The 25811-nt window shown below is 33.7% G+C and overlaps 2 protein-coding genes across 2 annotated transcripts; one reads left to right on the plus strand and one right to left on the minus strand.

Annotated features, from left to right (window-relative positions):
- The first annotated feature begins 164 nt into the window (after nucleotides 1-164).
- LOC144449787 (integrator complex subunit 7-like) lies at nucleotides 165-14763 on the plus strand. Its single transcript, XM_078140365.1, has 21 exons — nucleotides 165-264; nucleotides 513-642; nucleotides 923-1069; nucleotides 1641-1778; nucleotides 2380-2426; nucleotides 3105-3304; nucleotides 3581-3818; nucleotides 4353-4567; nucleotides 4820-4916; nucleotides 5271-5416; nucleotides 5745-5882; nucleotides 6433-6480; nucleotides 7211-7366; nucleotides 8936-9130; nucleotides 9414-9517; nucleotides 10099-10167; nucleotides 10944-11094; nucleotides 12364-12462; nucleotides 12940-13048; nucleotides 13689-13768; nucleotides 14390-14763. Exons 1-21 carry the CDS (start codon nucleotides 165-167, stop codon nucleotides 14657-14659), a joined length of 2877 nt encoding a protein of 958 aa, XP_077996491.1. The 3' UTR covers nucleotides 14660-14763.
- Nucleotides 14764-14809: 46 nt separating this feature from the next.
- On the minus strand, nucleotides 14810-25766 carry LOC144453334 (dipeptidyl-peptidase 5-like). Its single transcript, XM_078144602.1, has 14 exons — nucleotides 25488-25766; nucleotides 23963-24252; nucleotides 22303-22419; nucleotides 21814-21900; nucleotides 21167-21238; nucleotides 20672-20905; nucleotides 20207-20371; nucleotides 19601-19723; nucleotides 19046-19242; nucleotides 18145-18302; nucleotides 17668-17858; nucleotides 16569-16650; nucleotides 15832-15941; nucleotides 14810-15477 (listed from the first exon to the last, which is right to left on the minus strand). The coding sequence occupies exons 1-14, from the start codon at nucleotides 25609-25611 to the stop codon at nucleotides 15448-15450; spliced, it is 1980 nt and encodes a 659-aa protein (XP_078000728.1). The 5' UTR covers nucleotides 25612-25766; the 3' UTR covers nucleotides 14810-15447.
- Between the last annotated feature and the right edge of the window lie 45 nt (nucleotides 25767-25811).

Consider the following 25811-nt stretch of genomic DNA (forward strand, 5'->3'; position numbering starts at 1 on the left):
CCTCGTGTAAATTAACTAGATTGTTAGTTTGAAATTATTCTAGCACGTTAGAAATAAATAAAAACCGTATGTAGCTAAATCTGTAAAGATTTAGTTAAACAAAAAATAGATTGACGAGCGACATTTTGAAAATTACCAGCTATTTTCACATTTACGATAGAAACATGGCTTCGGTTACTGCAAGATTATCGATGATGGGAATGGAGAGTGGTTATGGAGAGCCTGAACAAGATGCAAATACGGCCCTTATGGAACTTGATAAAGGTAACAACAGTTTTATATAACGTGGGGTGTGGGAGTTTATTAATGCACGAAATTTCGCATAAAATTGCAGATGAACTCCTGTTGCTTTTCCCCTGAGTGAATGAACACAGTACATATTACTATTATTACATGTGTTATACCATACCAAGGTGATATGGTGATGTACTGTGATGTTAAACGATGAAATAATGTCAGGTTGAGGAGATGAATTTGAGAGTAATTTGATATCTTTTTTTTTGTAATTTCAGGACTAAGATCTACAAAAGTTGGGGAACAGTGTGAAGCTATTGTCAGATTTCCAAGATTATTTGAAAAATATCCTTTTCCAATCCTCATCAACTCAGCTTTTCTGAAACTGTCCGAAGTATTCAGACTTGGGTAAGTCACTACCATAGTAATCAACAGTGCAGCAATATGTTAAATCTTATCAAAATACACAGATCACAAGTCGTACTATCTGGAATACATATAACATATTGGTCCTATTTTACAGTAGAAATGCTCTGTCAGTCAGTCTACATTCCAGGTGATCAAGAAGCCGTTACACCTCCCATGAAAAATGATTTGTAATTCCTTAAAAGACAAGTAGAAAAAGAAGAATCAGAATTGTAAGTAAGACAAATTGATGTTTCTTTCTTTTCTTTTTTTTTTCTCAAAGGAGCAACTTCCTACGCCTATGTGTTCTTAAGGTAACTCAGCAGAGTGAAAAACAGTTGGATAAAATTTTAAACAAAGATGAATTTGTGAGAAGAATATTCACAGTCATTCATAGCAATGATCCTGTGGCTAGAGCTATTACACTAAGGTGAGTCATATATATATGATAGTGTCTTACTATTAGGGCAGTAGTAGATATATATTACCCCAAGAGTAGTCTGTTAGGTACGCCGTGATGGGACACCCTCAAACGTCAGGCAACCCCTGGAGGAGGCCGGTGAGGGCGAAACGTCACGACGTATCTTACAGTCTACCCCAAGAGCTGTTGTGTAGTAACTATTTTTCACGGCTGAAAGCCTCATAACATAACACAAGAGGTAATATGACATCTACTAGTGCCCAAATAACGTCAGGCAATAAGTGTTTTTATAACACATCATATTCTCAGGTACATATTCATTCCAGGGTCAAAGCAAATCACCAGCAGGACTGCTGTGCTACTGTAATAGTGCCCTATGGCAAATAGAAAACCCTCTGTATGCAAATTAAGGTCATTTGGTCACCACTCACATGATACAAGATTACCATCTAAGCCAATCACTGAAGGGTATATGAAAAGATGTTTTATAACATCGCTTATAACGCCTCAAATCAACAGAGTACTTGGTAGTATAGCTGCTATTATTGCTTATAACATTGATAGTGTCTCACGTCAACAGAGTACTTGGTAGTATAGCTGCTATTATTGCTGACAGGAAGAATGTACATCACAGTATTCATAATAGTCTAGACTCTCATGATGCAGAAGAATTAGAAGCAGCCATATTTGCAGCCAACAGATTTTCAGCTGAATCGAGGTAAATTCACAGTTGTGAAATTCCTGACCTATTGATGTTTTGAAATTCTACTCAAAGTACATCACTTGTAGTAGATTGTCGATAACAATAACTGCAGTTGTCCTCAGAGTTTTATTGTCTCAAAAAGAATTAATCTTTATACAACTCAAAATAAGAAGGAACATGACATACAGACAGACAGACAGACACAAAAACTGATGACAGACACTAAACCTGACAATGACAGACATAAAAACTGACCATGACAGATGCAAATGACAGACTTAAAAGTTTCACTGTATGTGATGATACCTTCATGAATAGTGGGCAATAATTTGTAAAGCTGTTGCTTAGATAGGATTTCCGATATGGAGAATCCATAAACTTCAACTTGGACAAGAAATTTTCATATTAGTGTGATTGAAAGGTAAAAATAAAATAAAATAAAGAGCATGCAATATAAAAGAACCATGTTGGTGTTATGAGATTTTGGGCTTTAGATGAAACCCATTGATGTAATGTATAATATTTGTGATCTATTGTCATCTGTAACATTTTTTTGTTATATATGAGAAATCCTATACCGTTATGATCAGATCAAAACTTTTCTGTAACTTTTCAGAGATTTTGCTGTTGGTATCTGTAACAAGATTGCTGACATGATACAAGGTCTGTAGTCCTAAATGTAGTTATGTCACTTATATAAATGTGGTCTTCCTACTTTTTTTTTTCTTTTCAATGTTTCCTGCTACTGCAAAAAAGGAGCAACACGACATAGGTATCCAAAGAATTACCGCGTATCTCATACTTTTGAAGTTTGGTTAATGTTTGTTTGCTGGATTAGAACTTTCACTCGCCGATCAGACTTGTAAAGCTGTTGACCATATTGGATATTATAAAATCCACATAACAACCAAATGAAGACTGTGATTTACCAGATGTGTTTAGATTAAAGCAAGACATTATGATAATGAATCAGTTTTACAAATATTGTAAGATGGTCTTTCCAGAAACACTTGATTGATGATTGATTGAAATTTGTATTAGAATAATTTGGGTGTAATGTGTAATTATGATACATATCCTTGTATTAGTCTAAGACTAGTTTGTACCCATCCTCTTTCTTAGATCTCCTGTGTTATTAATAATGGGTGATTTTACTCATTATTCCACTTTCAACTATACTAGCAGTTGTGGTTTATGTTAATTACCAGAGAGTTATACTAGTACTTAGTATATGTAAGTGTAAGAGTAGAAATCTAGGCCATTTTATTTTTTATATGTAATGTTTTCAAATATTAGGAATTTGCATATTTTGAATTTGTCATATATCAATTTATTCTACAGGTCTTGCTACTCCAGTAGAAATCAAACTGAAACTGATACCGATATTTGAACACATGCACCACGATGCTGAGTCTGCCGTCAAAGTACGACATCTATGTATTAGTATGTTACCATCTTATCCAGCCAAGGCATTCGTCATTACTACTCTACATTCTATGTCACAGCTTGCTGCTGTTTCATTGATGGAAATCCCCGCACAGGTATGAATTTATCAAATTCATTAGATGTCTAAAGACAGTATGATGGATTGATTGATTGATTGATTGATTGATTGATTAGTATCAGTGATGTCAACTAATTATTTCACATTGTCATTTTTATTTATCTAGAGATACTAACTATTTACCAAATGCACAAATTGCAACAATGCTGTCATTTTTTATGATTTGATGTATTCCGTAGATGTTGTTTTAATCTGGACAATTGATTCAGATGAAATTCAAATTGTCAGCATTTCCTTATTAACCATTTTACAGATTATTCTGTTATTATCCTACCTTGAGACTGATCCAAGAAGGTCTGTCAAGATGTTAGCATTACAAGATTTGAGAATGTTGGCGACTAAAGCTCCTCACATGTGGACATCAGAAAACATAGACACTCTATGTAACTTCACAGCCACCAACCCTTATGATGTGGTCAAAATTGGTGCTTTTAGAGTTTTGAGTACTCTATCAAGATCTGTTGCATTTTCAACTATTAATCTCAACCCAGGTAAGTTTCACTGACCGTTTGCTGCGTAATGTATTTATAGCTGGAGTTATTTGTATCTGGTAAAATCATTCAAGACATTATACAACTCTCATTTACTGTTTAGTTTTATTTTAGCTGAGTGTACTTTCTTTCCTTTCCTTTCCTTTCTGTATGAGGGACATAAATTTCATTAATTAGTCCATCCAGCCATCTGTTCGTTCGTTTGTTCGTTCATTCATTTGTTTGTTTGTTCGTTTGTCTGTTCGTTTGTTCGTTCATTCATTCATTCATTCATTCAGTGGGAAACTAACATTGATTATATTTTGTTTCTGAATATAGATCAGTGACAACTTGTTGCATAGTTTGTTGCAGTATTTAAACTTTATTCTAATAGTTTTAAAAGTTATTTTAAAAAAATGTTGTTCTCATCATACAGTGACTTCAAAGAGTGATTGAAAGATTTTTTTAGTCTTGAACTTCTGGTTTTTTTACTCCATGATAGAAATGGTTTATAAATCCAAATATTTGTTCATTCAACCTTCATTCTTTCCTCAGAGTCAGTAGTGGTGAATCTATGTTCTCAAAGTAGTTACCATAGCAACCCTACCATCGCAGCCTTGACCATAGACATCATGACAAATATTGTCATAGCAACAGCTTCTAAGGGGAGAGACATTTCAGAATCCAGTGAAGAGGTTGCCATGGCAATGGAAGCACTTATTATTGGTTGTGCCTCGTCCAGTAGCAAACAGGCAGAAAATGCTCTAAAGGTAAACTTTGGTTGTGAATTTTATTGTGTCGTATTTTTTTAAATTATTGAATAGTTGGAAGATGTGTATTTTCACTGAAAGGGAAACATGTTTTGTAGGGTGATAAAAAAATGCAGAATGATAGAATGGTGTTTTTTTCAGTCCAAGTGTAGTCAATTGATTGATTGATTGATTGTTGTAATTATATTAGTAGTTGATTATATAGTAGGTATTATGTGCTTACCTATTTTGTCTTCTTATTAAATCCAACAGACAGTATTGTGTTGTGTAAGTCATCTCTGCAAATCATGTCCGTCTGTTGCTGGCGAATTAGTAGAAGCAATTGCTACAACACTTACAACAGTGACAGGTACGTCAACGTCAGTTTGTTGTTATAAAAAATGTAATAGAATTAGAATGTTTTAACAGTATAAGAACATGAGTAACAATGTAAAAAAAAAAAGAAAGCTGAAATGGGAAAATTCCATCCATCATGTCTAGAAATAATGGCTACATGGATAAAGGCTGACCTTTTCTTCTGTTTTATTCTCATTGCCGAACTTTTTGTCCTTATACATACAAAGAGTACAGATTTGGATGTATGTCCAATTTTCATAGAAAACAGATTTATCCAAAGTACACATACTGTAAGTAAATGTTGTGTAGATATGTGCATACACATAATCACACAACATAACATGCAATCTTATCAACCATCTTGTAGGCAATGTAGCTGTTCTCCTCTGCCAATCATTAGCTGCCATTGGTACTTACCAACCAGAGATACTAGTCACTCTTACTTCAGATATAATTCAAATGTTCAAAGTAGTAGCACAGAATACTGAGGATGAGAGTCAAGCCAATCTAATGGTAAGGATAGTTTACACAAATTTATTATGCAAAGCACTATGTTCAGATTGTTTTGAACAGCGCCCTCAAGTGTTGAGAATGGTAATCTTGTCAAACCCTGTAGGATAATCGAGTTTGAGTAGCAACATATGTGTACTTTTGCAGAATGACAGATCTGTATCCAGTATACCAAAAACAAGTTGCAAAGTGTTATCAAAGAGATCATTTCCTGTTTGTTATAAATGGCCCAAATTTTCCTCTGCGAGATATTTATGAAAACCAAGTGATAACTTTTATTTGATTTTGGTGTACTTGTACTATTTGTCAAATCTTTTTCATGCTGTCATAGGTATACCTAGCAACAATTCTATTGGTTGCCAGCAAGAGTAGTCCAGATGTACAGTTATCAGCTGTTGTCACTGAAGAGTTACAAAAAAGCTCCTCTTATTGGCCAGTGTTTAAAGTTTGCAGACAGGCAGTCAGGCAGGTAAGTCTGTTCACATATCCATATACATAGAAAGGAAAAACATTATCAGGTATGTGAATTGAATCTTCATATGGGAAAAAATGTACTTATGTTGTAAGAGATTTTCCCAGTAAATCCCAAGGCTGAAGTTGTGGCTGCATTATTATTATCTGCACAACTTGTTTCTAAAGGTAGTTTACAAAGGCTTTGTGACAAGCGATAGGGTGGGTATTAATTACACTGTATGCACTTGGCTAGTGATACTTTAAGCTAATCACCAGTGAGGTGTTATGGAATACCGTCTGAAATTATTTTCGTATATTTGGCAGTAGTCATTTCAATCCTACCAACCTAGTACTTCAAACACTGTACCCTGACAGACTGCAGTGTTGAAACAAATTGTTACCCAGTCAAGGTCAGGTTTAGGTACGGTTTGTTTGGTGACTTCTGCTTATTCTATTTACATGATGAATAATTTGTTGATCATCTTGGGTAACAATTGGTACATTTTAAGTGAATTAAAAACTGTATTTTATTATGTCTTATTGAATGTGTGATTGTTTGATTACAGGGAAATCACAAAGTAGCTGCCAAACTCTTTGGAAGTTTAACCACCAAGGTAAGTCAAATACAATGTGTTCAAGATATAACATTAACATAAGGAACACTCAAATTGTGGATAGGTCCAAATTAATCCGCTTTCTCCCAACATGTTGTGTACAAACAAATACATCCTTGGGAGAAAAAAGATTAAATAGTTCTAGTAAACTGAAAGTGAAAATGAAATCAGTTTATAGATGATATTTTTTACATGTCATGGAAGCTTTGTAACATGGAAGTGTGATGTGAGTGTCTAGAACCTGCACTCTTTACAAGATAGAAGTATAGCTTGAATGTGTCACAGACAAGGAAGTATGTGAATGTGTGGAATAAATATTGTCTTTTATAAGATACCAATCTGACTGGTCTTTACTTTGTTCTCCATGATTCAAACTCTGAATCAAACTATTCTTTCATTAAAACAGAAGCTACGAGACACAAAAATGTGATCATAATATCATTTCCAGAATGCATTTTTAATAATCGTTGATGTAAAAATTCAAAATTCAAAAGTCCAGACAAAGCCAAAAGGGCTTACTGGTATTTATCATCATTTGAGACTTACTCAACCATTATAAAGTAACTTTGATACTATGAGTTTTCTTAACTTTATTCACGCTTTCTAAAATGTATTTGACAGAGATTTGTTTTATATAATTAATTATTTAGTATTTCAGTCATGTATTCCTTGCACCGTGTGATATTCTTGTCATCAAATAACCTACAGTTGTAATTCCATTTTGATACAGGTTGCTTCAGAGCACTTTTACTTCTGGTTAAACAGTTTAAAGTTTTTTTGTGAAGGGGAGGAGTGTTTGAGAGACTTAGATTACAGACCGGCACAGACCATAAAGTCAATTCAAGATAGTTTAATACACTATCAAAGAGGTATAGCGACTTTAAAGGTAGGTGTGAACACAATATGTCATAGCATAGTTACTATACTGTAAGATACAAAACGTGTGTCATGTTATCAACTACCACTCACTCACTCACTCACTCACTCACTCACTCACTCACTCACTCACTCACTGATTTAGAAGGCTGATAGAGCTGAACAACATGATGTATCTTACAGTTTATGCCATCTATTTATACTTTGGCTTTCAAGACCAAGAAAGTTTCATAAAGTCAGCGATTTCAATCTTGAGAAGGGCTGTCATTTATGAGATAGTTGTTTGTGCTGATACAGTTTTGAGGATTGCAAAGAGGGGTCAATTTTGGTTTCACTCTCATGTTTTCATCACTTGCGTCCAGTATTATTGTTACTCTATGTAAAACAAAGACAAGCAAACGTTTATTACATGGTGAATAAACTTACTAACTCACATATTTAATTTCATTGATGTATTGAAATATTTATCAATATTTCTATCATTTGAACTGAATATTATTTTTCTTCATAGCTTCAATGTGCCTCTAACCATATGTAATGCAAATGAAAACTAGGTGATCTCAATAAAATCCACTTCAAAAGGTTTCCAAAATTCTAACTAGGTTTTGCCCTGTTAAAGTGGCCATATGGATGAGAATTTGGATTTTTATTTGATAAAACAGCTTCACTATGTTTTTCTGCTTGAAAAAAATAATGTGAAAGAACATTGACCAAGTCCGTGTTCATAACTCAATACATTGCAAAAAGATGCAAAAAGTGTAAAAAGTTTGTTATTGTACGTACAATAACAAACATTTTACACATTGTTTAATGTTTTGCAGTTTATTGAGTTGCGAACATGAACTTGGTATGTTATTTCACATTATTTTTTCAAGTAGAAAAACATAATGAAGCTGTTTTATCAAATAAAAATCCAAAATAAATACCAAATTCTCATCCATATGGCCACTTTAAAAGGTATATCATTAAGTCGGTAAAAATCAATATTTTAATGTATGACTTCTGTGATAAAATATTGAACCTGTATTTGTTGTTGGCCTCAACTTTTCTTTCCTTTGAATATATTCTTTTATTTAGCAGGAACTTCATTCAGATTTTTTTAATACGTACACATAAAATACAAAATTTATTATTCATTGCTTGACAGTTCTGATTTTCTTCCTCATAGCTAGATTTTGATTTTGAGTTAAGATTTTTGTGTGATCTGCAGTAAACTGCAATGTGATAATTGCCTATTCATCTTGGAGTTGTGAATTACGTATATTACCATCCTAAGGAGGTGTCATTTCCTTGTCATCTTCATCTACTTGCTACTGTTGTGTAAGACTGACATGCATGTAGGTAAAGAAAAAACCTAATTACTGAATTACTACAAATATTGAATTCATACTAAATTATACTTATTTTACCATTCAAATAAATAGTACATTGTCGTGTTTTTAATCACCAGCTGTTGTCATGGCAGCAAAAGATGGTTGTCATCAATACTGATCTAATGATCAGAAACCTTTGTGTACATGTGTTATTTGTAAACCCTGAACAAGACTGAAGTTTTATTTTTGTCCATATTTTGTTATAGGCTGCCGTAACTCCAACTTACCCTCTGGATTTCCAGTGTAAATATGTCAAACTAAGAGCTGAAATGCTAAGCCTTCATAGTCTGCTGATTGTTACATGTCAGACAATCAAAACATGTCCACCTCCTGCAATTGCACCAGCTGTTGCCATGGCAACTGGACAAGACCTTCAAAAGTGTGGTCGCCTTGCAACACAGGTAAGACACGTGGGAATTGAGTATTTCAAAACAGAATCAGAAATATATTTTTGATAACGTTTTTTTATGAATAATATGCCAGATGTCAGCCACCTATATTTCCATTACTTGATAAAGAATAGCAATAATGGTAGCAAAGTATGATGACAAATATGTGAAACTTGAGAATGTAACATTTGGTGAGACTAATTGGCAGGCAAGTCACTAGGGAGAAAGAAAATATCACGAAAGGCTCATTAAAAGATATCCAAGTTGTTTACTTACCTTGTTTGTCTCTTTATAGATGCAGCATTGTTATGAATCATTCCAGACACTTGCCAACCAGTTTAGTCAATTTCAACAGTCTTCATTTGATGCAGATCCAGCTACTTTAGAAAACATTGAATTGTATCCTTTGTCACTTTGTACCACACTTCCAGGCTGGAAACTAGATATATTTCCACATCTTACAATAGAAGAAGTTGTTGTTGTTGATTTTAATAATTATGAACCATATTTGATATTTTATTTATTAACATTTTGTATAATTATTGCTATTATCACATTCAATACATCAATATTTATCCAAAATATATATCCTATGAACTATAAATTGAGGGTGAACACTACTCTTTTGAAGTCATTCATGGAATTGTGACACACAACTATGTTCTCCTATTTGAATGACTCCATATAAACCACACTGCCAACCAAACATGTAATTGTTACAGTACAGTGGGTACTAGTTTTTCCATTGAATGCCCATCATGTTTACTTTAGTCATCTTGTGTTATACATTCAGCATGTATTTTTGATGTGCATATTTCAAAGTCAAAATTTTAACATAATTCACAGTGATTTATATTTTATCTACGTCTTTCTTTAAATGTTAACAGACGATTACAGTAGTTAGTTAACAACTCAATAGGAAGTAGTATTTTTTGAGGACATCATGTATTGAATATCATTTTCCTGAATAACTTTACCAGACTTCAGCAAACTTGCCTCCTCATGGTGTATGCAATTGATTCGTTGGTACTCACCAATAAACTCTACAGGTCAGTATCAAATCCACATGAAATGTTACAGTACTAGGAAAGTACAGAAATCAAAGTACTACTTTGGCAACAGGTTATTTTACACAATCCAGCAAAATGGTGGCTTTTATGCACATTGTTCAGTAGACCTCACCAGTGTATATACTCTTTTGCTAACAATGTCATAATAATGTTTGAAATAATAGTATTTTAGTTTTGACTGTCTGCTTTGTATGATTATAGTGAGTGAAGAACAACAAATATTTAGGAAACTTTAATACTGGCCTTATGTGTGACTCCAGGTCTAAATAAATGACAACTACAGCCACATTGCTTTGAGCATGGACACTCTCCACAAACAGATACATACACAATGTGTTCGACAGACCAGATCTATATTATGTGTGTGTGTGTGTGTGTCTGTCTGTGTGTGTGTGTATGTATGTGTATGTCTGTGTGCTTGTGTTTGTCTCTTTATGTGTGTCTGTTTGTATATGTGTATGTATGTATGTATGTATGTATGTGTGTATGTATGTGTGTGTATATATATGTGTGTGTGTGTGTGAGTGTGTGTGTGTGCATGTCTGTGTGTGTGTATCTGAAAACTGAAAACAAGGAAAAAACTCGGGTTGAAATAATGTAATTTTATGTAAAAATTTCATCACCGTATGATTATAGTCAAAGTACAATAAAAGAGTGAGGTGTAGAATTTCATACTTAAATACTAATTATTACTATAGCATGAAATTGATATGACATCTAAGCAGACTTCCATTTCTACTTCTTTGTGATGGCAGTAACAAGGTATCAAGTCAGACAGACTTATTCACATCAGACACAAGTCACGACAGTGGCCATAGCAACCAGCTGTCAAATGTCTGTCAGGAAGTGATTAAATCGGTACATGAAGTGTTAGAGAAGACTAATGGTGCTACCGTCTCACAACTAGTAAGTATAAAGTAGGAAGAGGAAATATAACATCTCTACTTATATCATGACAAAATTTCATTTTTGTTTTAAATTTATCCCATGTATTTTGAATGGCCTTAATTGTTGTTAAGTAAGGTCAGAACAATGTAAGTTTGGGTTTTGGGAGTCTTTTTCCTTGTTTTTCTGACTCACCATTTTATAGATTTTACCGTCAATTCATTGTAAAAATTAGAACCACTGTTAAATCCAATTATCTAATTTTAAACAAGCATCACGGGTTGGTATTTAAATCGCTGCATGTATTCATGCCATTATGATGACATTGTTGAAGTCCCCCACCCACCAACCCACCAACCCACGATCTATGTTTGAAACAACTGTTTCTGTAGTAATTACAGTACCGTATTGTATATAAAATGTGGTGGGGTCTCATTTGAAGACTATTAAATTTAATCATCAGATGTGTACTACAATAATGATGATGAATGTGAAATACTAGAAAATGAAAAGTAACAACAAAGTAGTCATACCATGAAAAATGTCATTAATCAACTGATTAAAATGACATCATTTATGATGTATACAGGTTTGGTCAATTGCGTGACATCGTTTATGTAATGAGTTATCATTGAGTGATTCCCGAAACATTATTGGGTAATCCCCCTGCATATATTTCAAGATCCATTGTTAGTCTCTACAGTATTTGTGGGAATGAATTTCATGTGATAACAGTTATTACAGTACTAATTTGTGATATAGATACATTTTATATTAAACTACAATCATTTCAAATATTATTTTGTAATAGTAGATATTTTTAATGATGAGATTTTAGTTAGAATTATTTTTGAATTGAGACTTGTATTGTATTAAAGAAGTAGAACTGTAGCAGTTTGAATTTCCGTTACCATGATAGCTGGTAATAAGGTTACCTTTGTGATCGGGAGGGGGGGGGGGGGGGGGTAGTATTTCATTTTAACTTGATATAAACACATAGAAAATATAAATTTGTAATACTGTTGAAAGTGTAGAACAGTGGAGACTACAATTGGTACATATATAGACTTAGTATTAGTGATAGCTTTAAGAAACGGGTTCATACACCTGTTCCATACTCCTGTTTTATAACATTGAATGGTTGCTATTCTACAATTACCCCGATACCATATACTGACTAGCATTAAAAAAACTACAAATATGTGCAGTTTACTGGTAGTTACATGAGTTATCACACCATATTGCTGAGTTCCAATGACCAAAGAATCACTTTTTGATTTCTTTCAACAGCATACTGAGTGTTTATTCAAGGCATCAGTTCAACTTCTTAAAGTACCACTAGGCTTTCCAAGATATTTCTTTCAAAGTCTGCAGTCAACAAGCATTAAGGTGAGAGATTTCACATAACTTGTGAAAAATGACAAATGTATCGCTCACTTGTTGATTTGATGTACAGGTACAAGTATTCATTTCCAGTATAAGTTGTCAAAGTACATCATTGTGATAACGGAAGTTGTTTGATTTTGTACGTCATTGCAAAAACTGAAGTCGTTTGATTTTGTAGATCGTACTCAATTACACTTACATCCTGTGTTATTTCATAATCTGTTACAAGTAACATTAAACTGTAAGATACGTGTTGTGTTGTTCAGCCCTGATCAGGATTCTTTTTCGAGTGGTATCTGACACAGAGGCACAACATCTCTCATCTTACAGACTAATGTTATTAATATATTAATATATCTATGTCTTATAGTTGGGTGTGAATTTATTTACAAATAAGAAATGTTATAATTAAGTTGAATACCAATAATAATAATAATAATAATGATGATGATGATAATGATCTTTGCTTTCTACATTTAGCTAGCATTATCACCAACCCCTAGAAATCCTGGTGAACCAGTACCAGTACAGAATGATACACATCTAGCACTGAAAATAGAAGGTGTTGTACAGCATGGCAGTAAACCAGGTAGGTAGTTGTGCCATGTAGGTGTTGTAGAATTAGAAAACAGAAGTAACCGAGTAAACTTTTGTGAACTTTGATCTTTTCTCATACTGATGATATTATGAAATAAACACCCTAGTCTAGCTGTATGTGATAATTACTATCCAGTATAGTCTCAGAAATCAGTGAAAGTCAGTCTCTGTGAATAGTAAATGTGTAATGGACACGGTATGTTTATTATTTCATCATTCTGTTCCATTACATTGCATAATTTCCTTCTAAAGGTTTTTATTTCCCATAACAGTGGCACTGTCTAGTGAGTGCATTGATATTTGATAGATCCCTGTCAGCTAAGATGATACGCCACAGCCAACTAAGTGTGATCGTAGGATTATTATGTTTTGCAAAATGTTTTGATCTGGCATTTTTGATAGAGCTGGTATTCAAATTAGGGACTTCTTATCACCCAATAATCTATCCATCGTATTAAACATCACTGTGGAAACATGTTATTATGAGTATTTGCTGATATTCAAAGTTATTTACAATTACGTTTTCTCTTGCAAACAGTACTCATTTTACCAGTCTAACACTGTATATATTTTCATCAACTCCACAATTTAGAAAAATTCACAGTCAAAGTTTACTTCTGTTTGACTTGTAGGTTTGTTCCGGAAAGTGAAAGAAGTATGTCTGACTGTGTCCTCAATGTGTATTGCAAGGTTACAAAAACAACAGGATGTAGTAAAGGTAAAAAAAAATAGATAGATTTAGAGTTCACAGAGCCAAACTGAAGAGCCAGTGTTAGCACAAAATTCTTAAGATGTGATGCTGTAGCTTTAAGACACAGTCCTGTCGTTGACCTTTGAACTCTAAGTGTCTTCTGGTAATTTTACGATGCCATCACAGTCATTTTGTGAGCTAATATTCTATTCCGATTTTGATGATAATAATACAAAATAATGATGTTGTTAGGTATTAACGATATTCTAAAAATACCATCGCCAGTGATTGCTCCAGAAAAATTCTAAAGTTGGGAAACGGCCTAAGATACACATTGATTTCAACAATCTCCTTTAATTCCAAAATCAGCAAATACAACCAAAACATAACCACCATGACACTCTTAGAAAACAATTGACCCTACCTGACAACTAATCTACAACAACATTAATCCAAAATGAGTTTTCTAATGTGTTTCAAAAGAAAAACGTCCACATTTAAACGGCCCGCCATTATACAATCGATCACCAAGGCATGGTGGGTCATTACGCCATTCTTTAACATGTTAACGAATATATGATCAAATTTATACACACACCTTTAGAATATTTTGCAAGATATCAACTTTTCATTTATCTGTAGCCATCTGGAGACACATCAACCAATGAGATGCATGAAACTGTGGAGCCACATAATGACTATTTTAGTGTACAATTTCTGCTGGCTTTTCCTGTTCCTGGTACACACAATGTTACCGTGGCAGCCAGTGTGAAAGATGAACATGGCGTCACTTGGAAGACAGGTCCTAAAACCAGTATTCTTATCAAGTCCTATGAAGATTTATTTCATCAGAGACAACAGCAACAACAACAACAGACACAACAACAGAGACCTGGCTTTCAAAGATTTTAAAACAAATAGATGACTGGTTTCTCACATAGCCAGTATAAAAAACTTTGACATGTAGTTTTACTTGTTAGACAGTTCCTGAAATATACTTTGTACTTGAAAGATAACAACCAATAAAGCAATATATTATGATCAGTTTTGGTTGTCAGAATTTTGTATTGAGGTCTTGCCTGACCAAAACACCCACAAATGCTACACTGCACTGTAGTGACAACACACAAACACACATTGTATAATGCAACATCATATAGACATCTTGAGAAATTGATTTTTAATTGATCAATGAATTTGAAAGTGCTGTATGCTGTTTATCAAGTATGTTGCAAATAATCTTATAATTTCTTCAGTATCCCAACAAAATACCGGATGAATTGTAAACTTCATAAAACAATGTTTCACAAGTAAAAAAGAAACAAGACACTACATGGCATAACGTACTCTTGCATATTTGATATGGACATTTTACAGTCTGTAAAAAAAACCAGCAAATATATTCCCTTTACAACATGGTGAAATTGACATTTTTATTGAAACAATTAGTTTAATAGTTCATGTAGAGATTGATTGAATTGAATTATAAGCACCTCTTGTACAGGAAGCCAAATATTTCCACTTACTCTGTTTATGTCAGAAAATATTAATAAGCTGACGGTATTATTTCATAAACTGAAGTCAAACAAAATTTTCATAAGGAATTTTTTTCCAGTGATTTCCAAAAGAAAGTGTGATTTTAGTGAGTTGAAGTTTCTCCAATGATTAACTTGACAAGTCTTCAGTACACTGTGTAGATTTCAGGCTGATGCCAGATTATCAATTTCCATCTGAAATACAAAATTATGATAAGATCATATCAATTTTTATAACTTATACTTCCTATCTGTTTGATCAGGTTCATTTTTAGCAATTTTGATATAAACATGTCTTTACCCAGATCACTCAACAGTAGTAGTATTATATCTTGTAGGCATATAGTGAAGTTTCAGGGCTCATGTCTGATAAAATAAAAATTTAGGCGAGATAAAAAGTTGGCTATATTGTCAATATAGTGTACAAGAGGGGGGAACTGTGAATTTGGGTTATAGGTATGTATCTCTGGACACAAATTTACACTATTTTATACTACAACACAGCAAACTAAGTGAATGTACCAATAGTTGTCAAAAATGGTCACTTACCTTGTATGGTGTTTCTGCCGGCTGGAAACCAAACACTCTGCTGTAGAAATAAAGCTCTCCATCAAGTGCAGCCTGAATATTCTCTGCTTTGCGGAAACCGTGTCCCTCTCCTTCAAAATGAATACAAATATTATCAAAACGAAGAACGACTGTTGCTAATGAATAACCAATTAACAAAAGTCACTTCAGGTATCTATAACTGTAATATTTGATAATGTTATTTCAACTCTTGTTACATGCTTTCTGCATGGTTCAATAAACCAAAAATGTCATTTTGCTAGATATATTGCTAAAATGTGCAATTTCTACATGTTTCTGTTGAGTGTAGAAATCTTTTATCAAATCCTGCCAGCATAGTGTATTTCCATAATAAAAACTACCATACAAATGTATGAGTTGGAGATTATGTAAAACTGACATTCTGTATTCTCTGAATGCCGATAGATGTCAAAATCTGGTAAAATTTCTATCATAATACTAATTATTACGTCACAAAAAATACTTGCAGCTGACAAAACCTGTATTTTGCTTGCTGTTGTGACTCATTGAGACTTATTCCTAAAAAGTCTGCAGACAGAGATTTGAAGAACATGTCAAGTATTCATAAACACAGTCAGGTATTAAAATCTACATGGTGCACTTGTTCTTTTGTCCTGTAAAGCCATTTTTGGCAGAAAATACCAACTTACAGAGTCCAGGAATCTAAAAATGTAATTACATCATCTATATAGTTTTACCTGGGAAAAGTACATATGCAGTTGGTATGCCTTTAGATTTGACAGCATTATACATCATTTCAGCCTGGTTTGGTAGAACAACCTACCAAGAAAGAACACACATAAGGAGAATTAACATGGTAAGGATTTGGTGTTTAAGACAACTTGCCAAGAAAGAACACAATTCAACTAAGATAGTCTGCAGATATGAATAAAGAACTGACATACTTTGCTACATCAAACTGCAATGACTGTGCAGTAAGCAAACTGTGGCTCAAACTAAAAACATTTTGAATGTCATTTCTCCAACTTCTCATAAGTAGTACCAATATTCATCTTTGTTCACTATTTCATTTAGATATTTGCTTTGTTTCTGTAGAAATCCTCAAGGACAGATAAGACGACTCTGAAACTGACATCCTGGTTCTGTTGTTGAAATGTGTGATCACAAAACAAGTGCTTTAGGCCAGAAAAGAAACCTATTCAATTGCATATGTGAAACTCACAATCATGTTGCCATGGTGACCTTTAAACATCAGGAAACTAATTGGTAAAATGCAAGGATATCACAGATTTTGAAAAAGAAAAAGGCTGTAATACATGGAATTTTTGGCCGTCATGAAAATATCATGTGTATCTATTCATATTTTTAGTCAGTAAATACTGAACTTAGAGAAAGGGAAATGAACAGAGCCTAATGTCATCATTTTCTAATTTATGAAAGTTTTATGTGTAATATATGAAAAAAACATCTTGATTTGTTAAAAATTATGGCAGTAATTGACAGAAGATTTGATAAAATTCAAATATATTATAAGAATAACATTAAAATATATAATCATGCCATATTCTGTTCAATGAAACATACACAGGCTCATCCAGAACACATGAAACAACTACTTCACTGAACTTCTATAATCAAAGCTCTACGTAAATTATGCCATTCTACAAAATTCATATAATGTGATACAAAATCACCCCCTGCATAAAATGTTACTTTCCCCTTTCAAAGTGCAAATGTGATAGGACTTTGTCTTTTCACATACACATGTTTTTATTTTGAATACTCATTACATTGTATTGATATAAATTCACATATGACCTTTGACATTTGACCTACCTTGTCATCTTCACCTTGAAAGAATGCCACTGGTACAGTGAGTTTTTCTACACTGTTGATAGGAGATCTGTCAACATATATATGTTTTTCTTCAGGATATTTACCGAGTAGTGAGTCCAGATAACGACTTTCAAACTTGTGAGTATCTTGTGCTAAGGCTTCTAACTCACCGATTCCATAACGGCTCACACCTGGTGAAAAAATTGGAAAACTAGTAAAGGTGGAAAATAGCTCTGAGACAGAATGACAGTTCTTTGCTAATTTGTTACATTCAAACACACTGCAAAATAAGCATCATTTGTTTGTTTGTTTGTTTGTTTGTTTGCTGCTATCTATATTCTACTCAACTTTTCATTAGAAGGGTGTTGAAAGCATAAAAAATTATCACAAATATCATGTATACGATGGAAACTCCAAAGAAATTAAATGATAACATTTGCATGATATTGCATTATATGTATTTTATTTATGACATACCTGCCTTGAAGACATCCTTGAATGTAAGGCAGGCAAGTACTGTATAGCCTCCAGCAGAACCTCCAGATATAGCCAAACGATTTGGATCAACTCTCTTGGCAACATTAGCCATATGTAAAGCGCCATGGCAACTATCTTCAATGTCATGCACTCCCCAGCTGTAAAACAAAAACGTTATTTTATCAAGATTTAATGGAATACGGTGTGATTTCTTCAAGATTTCACTACTAGAATATTTATCTGATCCACTTGAGACGCTATGCCTGTTAATAACGGTAAAATTATTGCATTGGCAAGTATGATCATTATTATCATAGTACTTGATATTTGAGACTTGCATGATCTTCAAATGAGTCCTCTCTGTTTCTCCAAGGACTTGGTTTCAGCACAAAACCAGCCTTTAAAGGGCTAAACTTATATAAAGAGAAACACCACTCCAGGAAATAAAGGCATTTTCATAAATTATGGGTTCTGGAGAGTCATTTCATGATTTTACATCACCTACAATTACTTGCAATTTCAGAGAAACACCAAGTTGATCTTATGCCTAAGTAGGGTATCTTTGCTATGGGCCAAGGCCTCATGGGAGTCAGTAGAAATAATATATTCATGGTTGAACAATAAATATTCATAAGATGTTTTATACTGTAGGGAATAAGCACTTAGGAGCAAGGGTACCCTATAAAGACACAAGATCAACTTGACATTTCTCTGAAATCTCAAGTAATAGTTTGTGATAGAAAATCTTGAAATCACTTCTCCAGAACCGATAATTTATGAAAGTGTCTATTTCCTGAGTGGTGTCCGATTTCATTTGTTCATAGTCAAGACATCCTATTTTGTGATATTATTTAAAACATAACAAAACTGTTTATCTTCATGAACTACTCAGACTACATACTTTCTTCTCAGCTCATTTCTGTATTCTGTTCCATGACCAGTACTACCACGGTAGTTGACATCCAAGACAGCAATGCCATGACTTGTATAATATTGATGTTTTAGATTCAAATCTGGCTGACAAGCTGCTGTAGGCCCACCATGAATTTGTACCAATAATGGAGGTAGGGTATCAGCAGGAGCTTTGTAGTCTTTGTTCTGAAATCATGACAGTTTTCAACTTGATGTAAATAATAAATGAATGGTATTTAATAATCAAATTTGATATTTGCAAATTACGATGTATTTCACTACGGTATTTGGTCACCATCAAATCTCAAACAATAACACTTGTCATCGGTGCACTCCTTGTACAACTTTCAGGTTTACAATTGATACATTTGGACTTGTGTTGTTTGAATCTGCATATTAAGTAGCTTTTATTAGTAATAACTTCATTTCTATCGTTCTGTAGAATGATGCATAATTACGTTTTGAAATATCATAAATTCGGTAAGTTTACATTTACTTCAAATTCAGTCAATATGAATGAATTGGAAAAGAAATTCCTACTCACTTTAGGAGGATAGAAAAATGCATAGGCTGTTTTATTTTCTGCTGTGGTGAAAGTGATGGGTTCAGCAATAGATAAGTACCCTTCATCTACAGTCATTGGTCTAGACTCCTTTACAATGTCAGTCTGCAAGAAAATGTGTACATCAATAATAGTGACAAACAAAAGCAATGTGAAATGTCTAACAAGTTAGTCTATGTTGTGCAGTTACGTTACATGCAACCCTGTTTTGACCATACATTTCATCTTTGTTTTTTCCAAGTAAGGAAGCATATTTTGCAGGTCTTTAAAACTTTTAATTGTTCAGTCAATAAGCTGACCTGTATGAAAGACAAATCTCCATTCTACGCTAAACCTGAAGACATAAATGGTAGACCACATACAAACGTTTCCTTGTCTGTGACGTGAGTAGACTACAAAGCTTCACATCACAGCTTAGAGTTGTGAAACCATAAAACACATACTTCAATATTAAAGGAAATAGTTATTTGATAAAATCGAATTCAACATCAAATTCTATCCTATAATATAACTATGCTGTATTGATAATATAACAATATAACAGATTGTATATATCATGTTTGTACAGTGTACAGAATAATACTTTACCTTTCCTGTGGACACATTCACTCTAATAACACAGTGAAACTGTACAGGACTGCCACCAATACAATACACATAACCATCGCAGGAATAGGACAGTCCACTGTGAGATTTGAAACCAGTTTCTATTTTTTTTGTTTCCTGGGTGTTCATGTCATATATTTCTAGAGTCTGTAAATAATACAAACACAATTTGATGGGTCAATTGTTTCTGACTATACGTGCACTTGAAGGAAATTTGCTTTAAAAAATTATGTGAACCAATGCATCTACGACTGAGGAATTTTGTCTAGTACATTACATAACCCATGCAACACATATATAACATTCAAACTGACCAACATAAAATCAACAGAAGAATGGAAAGATTCCCAGTAACAATATGTTTGAAACTTTGCAAAGTGAAAAATGTGGAGGGTTTTTCCAGTTTTCTAATTCCTTTTTGACAATAGTGTATACTGATATACTTACCCCACCATAAGTCATAGCTATTTTACCACTTCCCTGTGGATCAAATGCATATGCTGTGTTTCCAAAAATCCAATGTGGACCTCCAATTTCTTTCTCCTGTGGTGCAATAGCATTATGAGTTCCATCCGACTTCATATGATAAAGGTTCCACCATTGGCTAGAATCAGAGATGTAGTACAGGTCCCCACTTGGTGACCATCTTGGTTGTATAACGCTTACATCACCTATGTTTATCTACAAGGTAAACATTCACTTTTGTCAACACTCATTATTAAACAAGTACCAAATTCCTATCAACATTTTCTGTATACTCCATACTTTACAAATACTGGTAGTACCAGAATGCACTATTCTAAATAATTCAATGAAATTCGACTTTGTTTGTAACCTTTCCTTGACTAGTACATTTGTGTATAACAAACTGATATCAAAGATGGCTGTCAACTATAGTTCCACTGACAGTACAAAGTTGTACATTCAACCTGTTCTCTTTACCTGTTTCTTGGATCCTTCGACCACACCATCTGATGTAAGTTTGGCTGTCCATAATTCAGTCAAATCCCATGGCTACACAAAAAAGTATACAAAATATTAAATGAAACAATAACTCTGACAAAATTTTTCATTTATTCACTCTTCTGGACAGCGATTAGTATGCACTCATTCGGAGCCAATTTGACACACCACTGACACAGTGTAATTTCGTCTTGTAATGCAACCAAATTCAATATTTCCATATAACGTATTCATTTTTATCATTTTGACCAAAACAAAAAATATTTCTTATTAGCTAGAGTGCACAATAACTGTGCTGTCATGTAGATCTGGGTGACTTGAATTATTCATTTTGAGATATCCTAAATGACTTGGTTTCTGTAACTCTATGTAATTACATCCTGATTCCTATGTATAGGGAGAGTTAACTTGAAGGTGACTCACTGTTTAGAAACATTCACAACCATACTCATAGTATTTATCACATGCATAAACATAATTATTTTCATTTAAAATACATCTGCATTAGTTTGAGTCAAGTGGTACATATCATGATGATACAGAATACACAAATGTTGTCATGGTGATGCCAAATATGGAAAACTGTCAACCAAATATAGCAGAATCGTTCCACTGAAGTACATTACCATGTTTGGGTGATTCCATTGCATCCAGGTAAGAGTTGTACCATCTGGTGACACTTTAGGACTGGTATAGAAATCTGCTCCAGAAGCCTGGTGTAAAATTAGAATAGACACCCAAATAACATAATGTTAGTCTGAAGTATGCAGAAAGAATGAAAATACATTTAACGGCCTCTATTTCTCTAATCCAGCTTAGAATTTGATGATGTAATGTGAAAATAAGGTTCATTTCTAGCTTTCATACATTTACTTTTGAGTATATTTTTGCTGCAGAATTCCTTCAATACAGAAAATAGTACTGATAAGTAAATTATAATTTCACCATCTGTCGGAGTGTCACAAAGTCATCTCTATCTTGTGATAGTTCATTTATTTTGTTTCATCTGTTGAAAACACAGAATGGCCATCAAAATGTGAGCACACAAATAAATTAGAATAATTTCTGAGAATTTAAATTTTCTAAAATATATAAAGGTAAGAACAGTACAATACCAGAATCACTTGTTCTTGAGTCTCTGGTTTTATCATAACTATAGCATTGACAGCTTCCTTGGTTTTTCCACTTTCAATCCCACTATGATCTTCCCGAACACACACAATACGCTCAAGCTAAAGACAGAAATAAAAAAAGGTGAGAAACTATATTGCTATCCATTGTCTACAAAACAAATGTCCAATAAATGTCCATTTTCAAAACAATGTATCACAGATCAATACTTTTTGTTCCATTTTTGTGTTTGTCTGTATTTGTTAAGTTTCATTAGGATGACGAAGCAAAGTTTCAATCCCTCCTGTCCACATGCATCATCAATTTATAGATCTGCCTTCAGTTACGAATGCGATTCACATCATTTCAATTTCAACATGTCCCAATTTTATAACTCATCCCAATTTTAGCATGTTAACTCATCTCAATTGAACCTCGCCTCACTCAAAATCACATAGTAAAGTAGTTTGCAGATCTTTGCAATATAATTTACATATGCATAATATATATATGAAAATCAGGAATGCACACCATTTATCAGCTAATGACATTTTCCCTAGTTTTATTTTGGTTGACTATACATCATTAAGTCTAATGCAAAAATTCATACTGCATAGAGGGACTGTGGAAAATTTAATAAACATTGTTGCCTATTTGTTCTCTTTCCATCTGATCAAAAAGCTTACTATTATGTCTTCTCAGCCTTAAAGATTCAAATGATAAAATACAAAGTTTGGTACGATTACTATTTCCACAATTTGATTATTTAATGTGATACTTTGAGACATGGCACTAAATTTTTTATTGCAATAAAGTTTTGCCATTTTAAATGTGTGTGTCACAGCAGTGTATTTCTTTCTTTTTCAAAAAATATTTTATATATGATAAAAAGATTTCGGCCTGTAGTGTCTATTAAAATTGCTCTCTGGTACTGTACAATAAGCAGGTCATAGATATGTTTTCTGGAAAAATAGGTTTTAAGTATTATTTTAAAGATTCCAATATTTGGTGTTATACTGATGTTGACTGGTAGTTGATTTCGAAGGGTTGCAGAAGTGTAGTTGGATGATCAGGATTTAAGTTTGGTTATCAGCATGTTGAGTGTGAGTTCATGATGACTAGAACGTGGTGCGTGCGTGTGCGTGTGCTTGTGCATGTGCGTGTGCGTGTGTGTGTGTGTGTGTGTGTGTGTGTGTGTGTGTGTGTAATCATGCCACAGAATGAGTTCAGTGAGGTATTCAAGTGTAAGTCTGTTTATAGATTTGTAAGTAAAAAGTTGAATTCTGTAGGTTACTGGAAGGCAGTGAAGTTGTGTTAGGATTTGTGATATGGTCATGTTTTCTTATTTTAGACATAAAAACATTGTGAGTCCAATATATTGACTTTCAATTTGGTTTATCCCTACAATCATTTTGGTAAGCAAACCAGACATTTGATGTTAAAATATACTGATGAACAATAATAAAACACAAATAATCAGTACCTTGAGTGCATAGAGCCAGCCCACTTATCCAATGCACTGGAATTGGGGCAAGTTGAAATTGGGATGAGTTGAGACTGGGGAGAGTTGAATCCATCACCCTTGAATTATTTTCTGAATCTCTTGCAAAAGAGCTGTATTCTGAAAACAAATCCAGTAACATCTACTCATTTCAATAACTTTACCTTTCCAATAAACTGTCCATCTGCATACCGCCACCCTTTGTCAGCTGGAGTAAGTGGCTTAGGATCACTAGTTGGTGATTTCTGTGCATAAAGTCTGTTATCAGCAAAGTTACAGAAGTATACAGTTCCTCCATGTACAAAGAATGCTCCTCCACCATATTCATGAGCTCTGCTGCGTACATTGAAATCCTTTGGTGTCCAAGATTCACATTTCTCAGCACCAAGTCGTCTTGAACAAAGAACAACTCGGCCATTTTCATCAGCTCTTGCTTCTAACCAATAGACAATGTCTGAGAAACAAAAGACACCAAACAAGAAAAATATTCTGTTATTCAAATGAATGTTGTCACTTAGTTATACAGATGGGATGATATGCATTCTGTGGACAGCAATATCTTGTACACACTCAGGTCTTCAACCAAAATGTTTTATCAAAAATAGACAACATGAATAGCTACACCAGAATACTCTTACTAATACAAAAACTAAACTGTCTATATCTGAAAATGCTTGCTCAAAGAAAGGGAGATATATGAGAATGTAGAAAGGCCCTTGTTGCATATATTATTAAATATGTTAAACACCCAGGTAGTGGCCTTGATGGCTGCAAAAATCTTTTAAAATTAGTACTTGTTTTATAACCAAAACAACTTTCTTTCAATTCAGCTTAGATTGAAAAGATAATACATTCAGAAGTGTAATTGTATCTGCATTTGTCCTTGATTGTATCTGCATTTGTCCTTGGTTCAGTCTCTGCACACAAAAGACATGAACAACTTTCCAAAGGTCTGAGAATTCGCTTTTAAATTTGAGTCTGTTTTGCAGACATGAAATGTAAAGTCCTCCGGAATTATCAATTATATTGTTTCCAGCCAATCAGTTATCTTGTTGTGAATGTTACAAATATATATAAATCAAAAATAATAAAGTTTGGGCACTTTCAAATGGAGTTGAATCATAGACCCTACAGTTGAAAGGATTGAATTACAAATGAAGTCATCACAGACACTTTAGTAGCAAATTGTATGACAAAAATAATAATATAATTTACTCAGTACAATTTATTATGACATATTGGCCATCACACTATAAAAGCTGACTTACACGTTTGGTATTAGATTCTATTTGCTTCTCGTTTCATTTTATACGTTTTTCTGGGTGAAACCACAATTAAAACAAAATCGAGAATGCAATAGTTAAAATTAGAATACATTAAATTAAATTTCATTGTAATGATAGCGCACAGGTACATAATCCTGCTTGCATACGGAGTAATCAGGGACTCGATTCTGACAATTGTCCCTCCTATTTCTCGTGCACCGTCTGTAAGCAGGATTAACAGGCACACAGACAGACATACAGAATTCCACGTGAATGAATTTGCAAGACATGATGTAATTTATTGGATGTAGTCATTCAAAGACTTACCAATACGACAGATAGAGGAGAAAAGTTCAAAATATAACAGAGTTATCAAATAAAAAAAAGTTCACAGAAATCTTCGTATACACACACACCCACCCACCTGCAAATTCTTGCCCTGCAGTATCAATCTGTGTCATTGCATCTGAAAAACTTACACCTCCATGGGTCACCATCGAACTTGTTATTGGTGATTTCCATGAACCATACTCAGCCACTTGAGCCATCTTTTGTTGTTTACCTCCCTTCTAGATCCTGGTTTGTGTTACAAAAATGAAAATTGAATATTTGCGCGGTCGTGGCTGGAGACAGACAGATCTCAAGTATTAGGGCTTGAAGATGTCATATGTTAGCACTACAATCTACATGAGCCCACAGGATCTAGGATCACATGACTGGTTTACCTTTGACCTCAGCTAGGGGTTAC

Source organism: Glandiceps talaboti, chromosome 2 (assembly GCF_964340395.1).
Source record: "Glandiceps talaboti chromosome 2, keGlaTala1.1, whole genome shotgun sequence".
Taxonomy (NCBI): Eukaryota; Metazoa; Hemichordata; class Enteropneusta; family Spengelidae; genus Glandiceps; species Glandiceps talaboti.

Excerpts from the sequence above, each read along its gene's own strand:
- LOC144453334 (XM_078144602.1), bottom strand. The coding sequence starts at position 25,611 with ATGGCTCAAGTGGCTGAGTATGGTTCATGGAAATCACCAATAACAAGT. Across the intron at positions 24,253-25,487 it reads TGCAGGGCAAGAATTTGCAG|ACATTGTCTATTGGTTAGAA; the intron begins GTGGGTGGGTGT and ends TTTGTTTCTCAG. Across the intron at positions 18,303-19,045 it reads AGAAATGAGCTGAGAAGAAA|CTGGGGAGTGCATGACATTG; the intron begins GTATGTAGTCTG and ends TTTGTTTTACAG.
- LOC144449787 (XM_078140365.1), top strand. The coding sequence starts at position 165 with ATGGCTTCGGTTACTGCAAGATTATCGATGATGGGAATGGAGAGTGGT. Across the intron at positions 1,779-2,379 it reads AGATTTTCAGCTGAATCGAG|AGATTTTGCTGTTGGTATCT; the intron begins GTAAATTCACAG and ends GTAACTTTTCAG. Across the intron at positions 13,049-13,688 it reads ACAGCATGGCAGTAAACCAG|GTTTGTTCCGGAAAGTGAAA; the intron begins GTAGGTAGTTGT and ends TTTGACTTGTAG.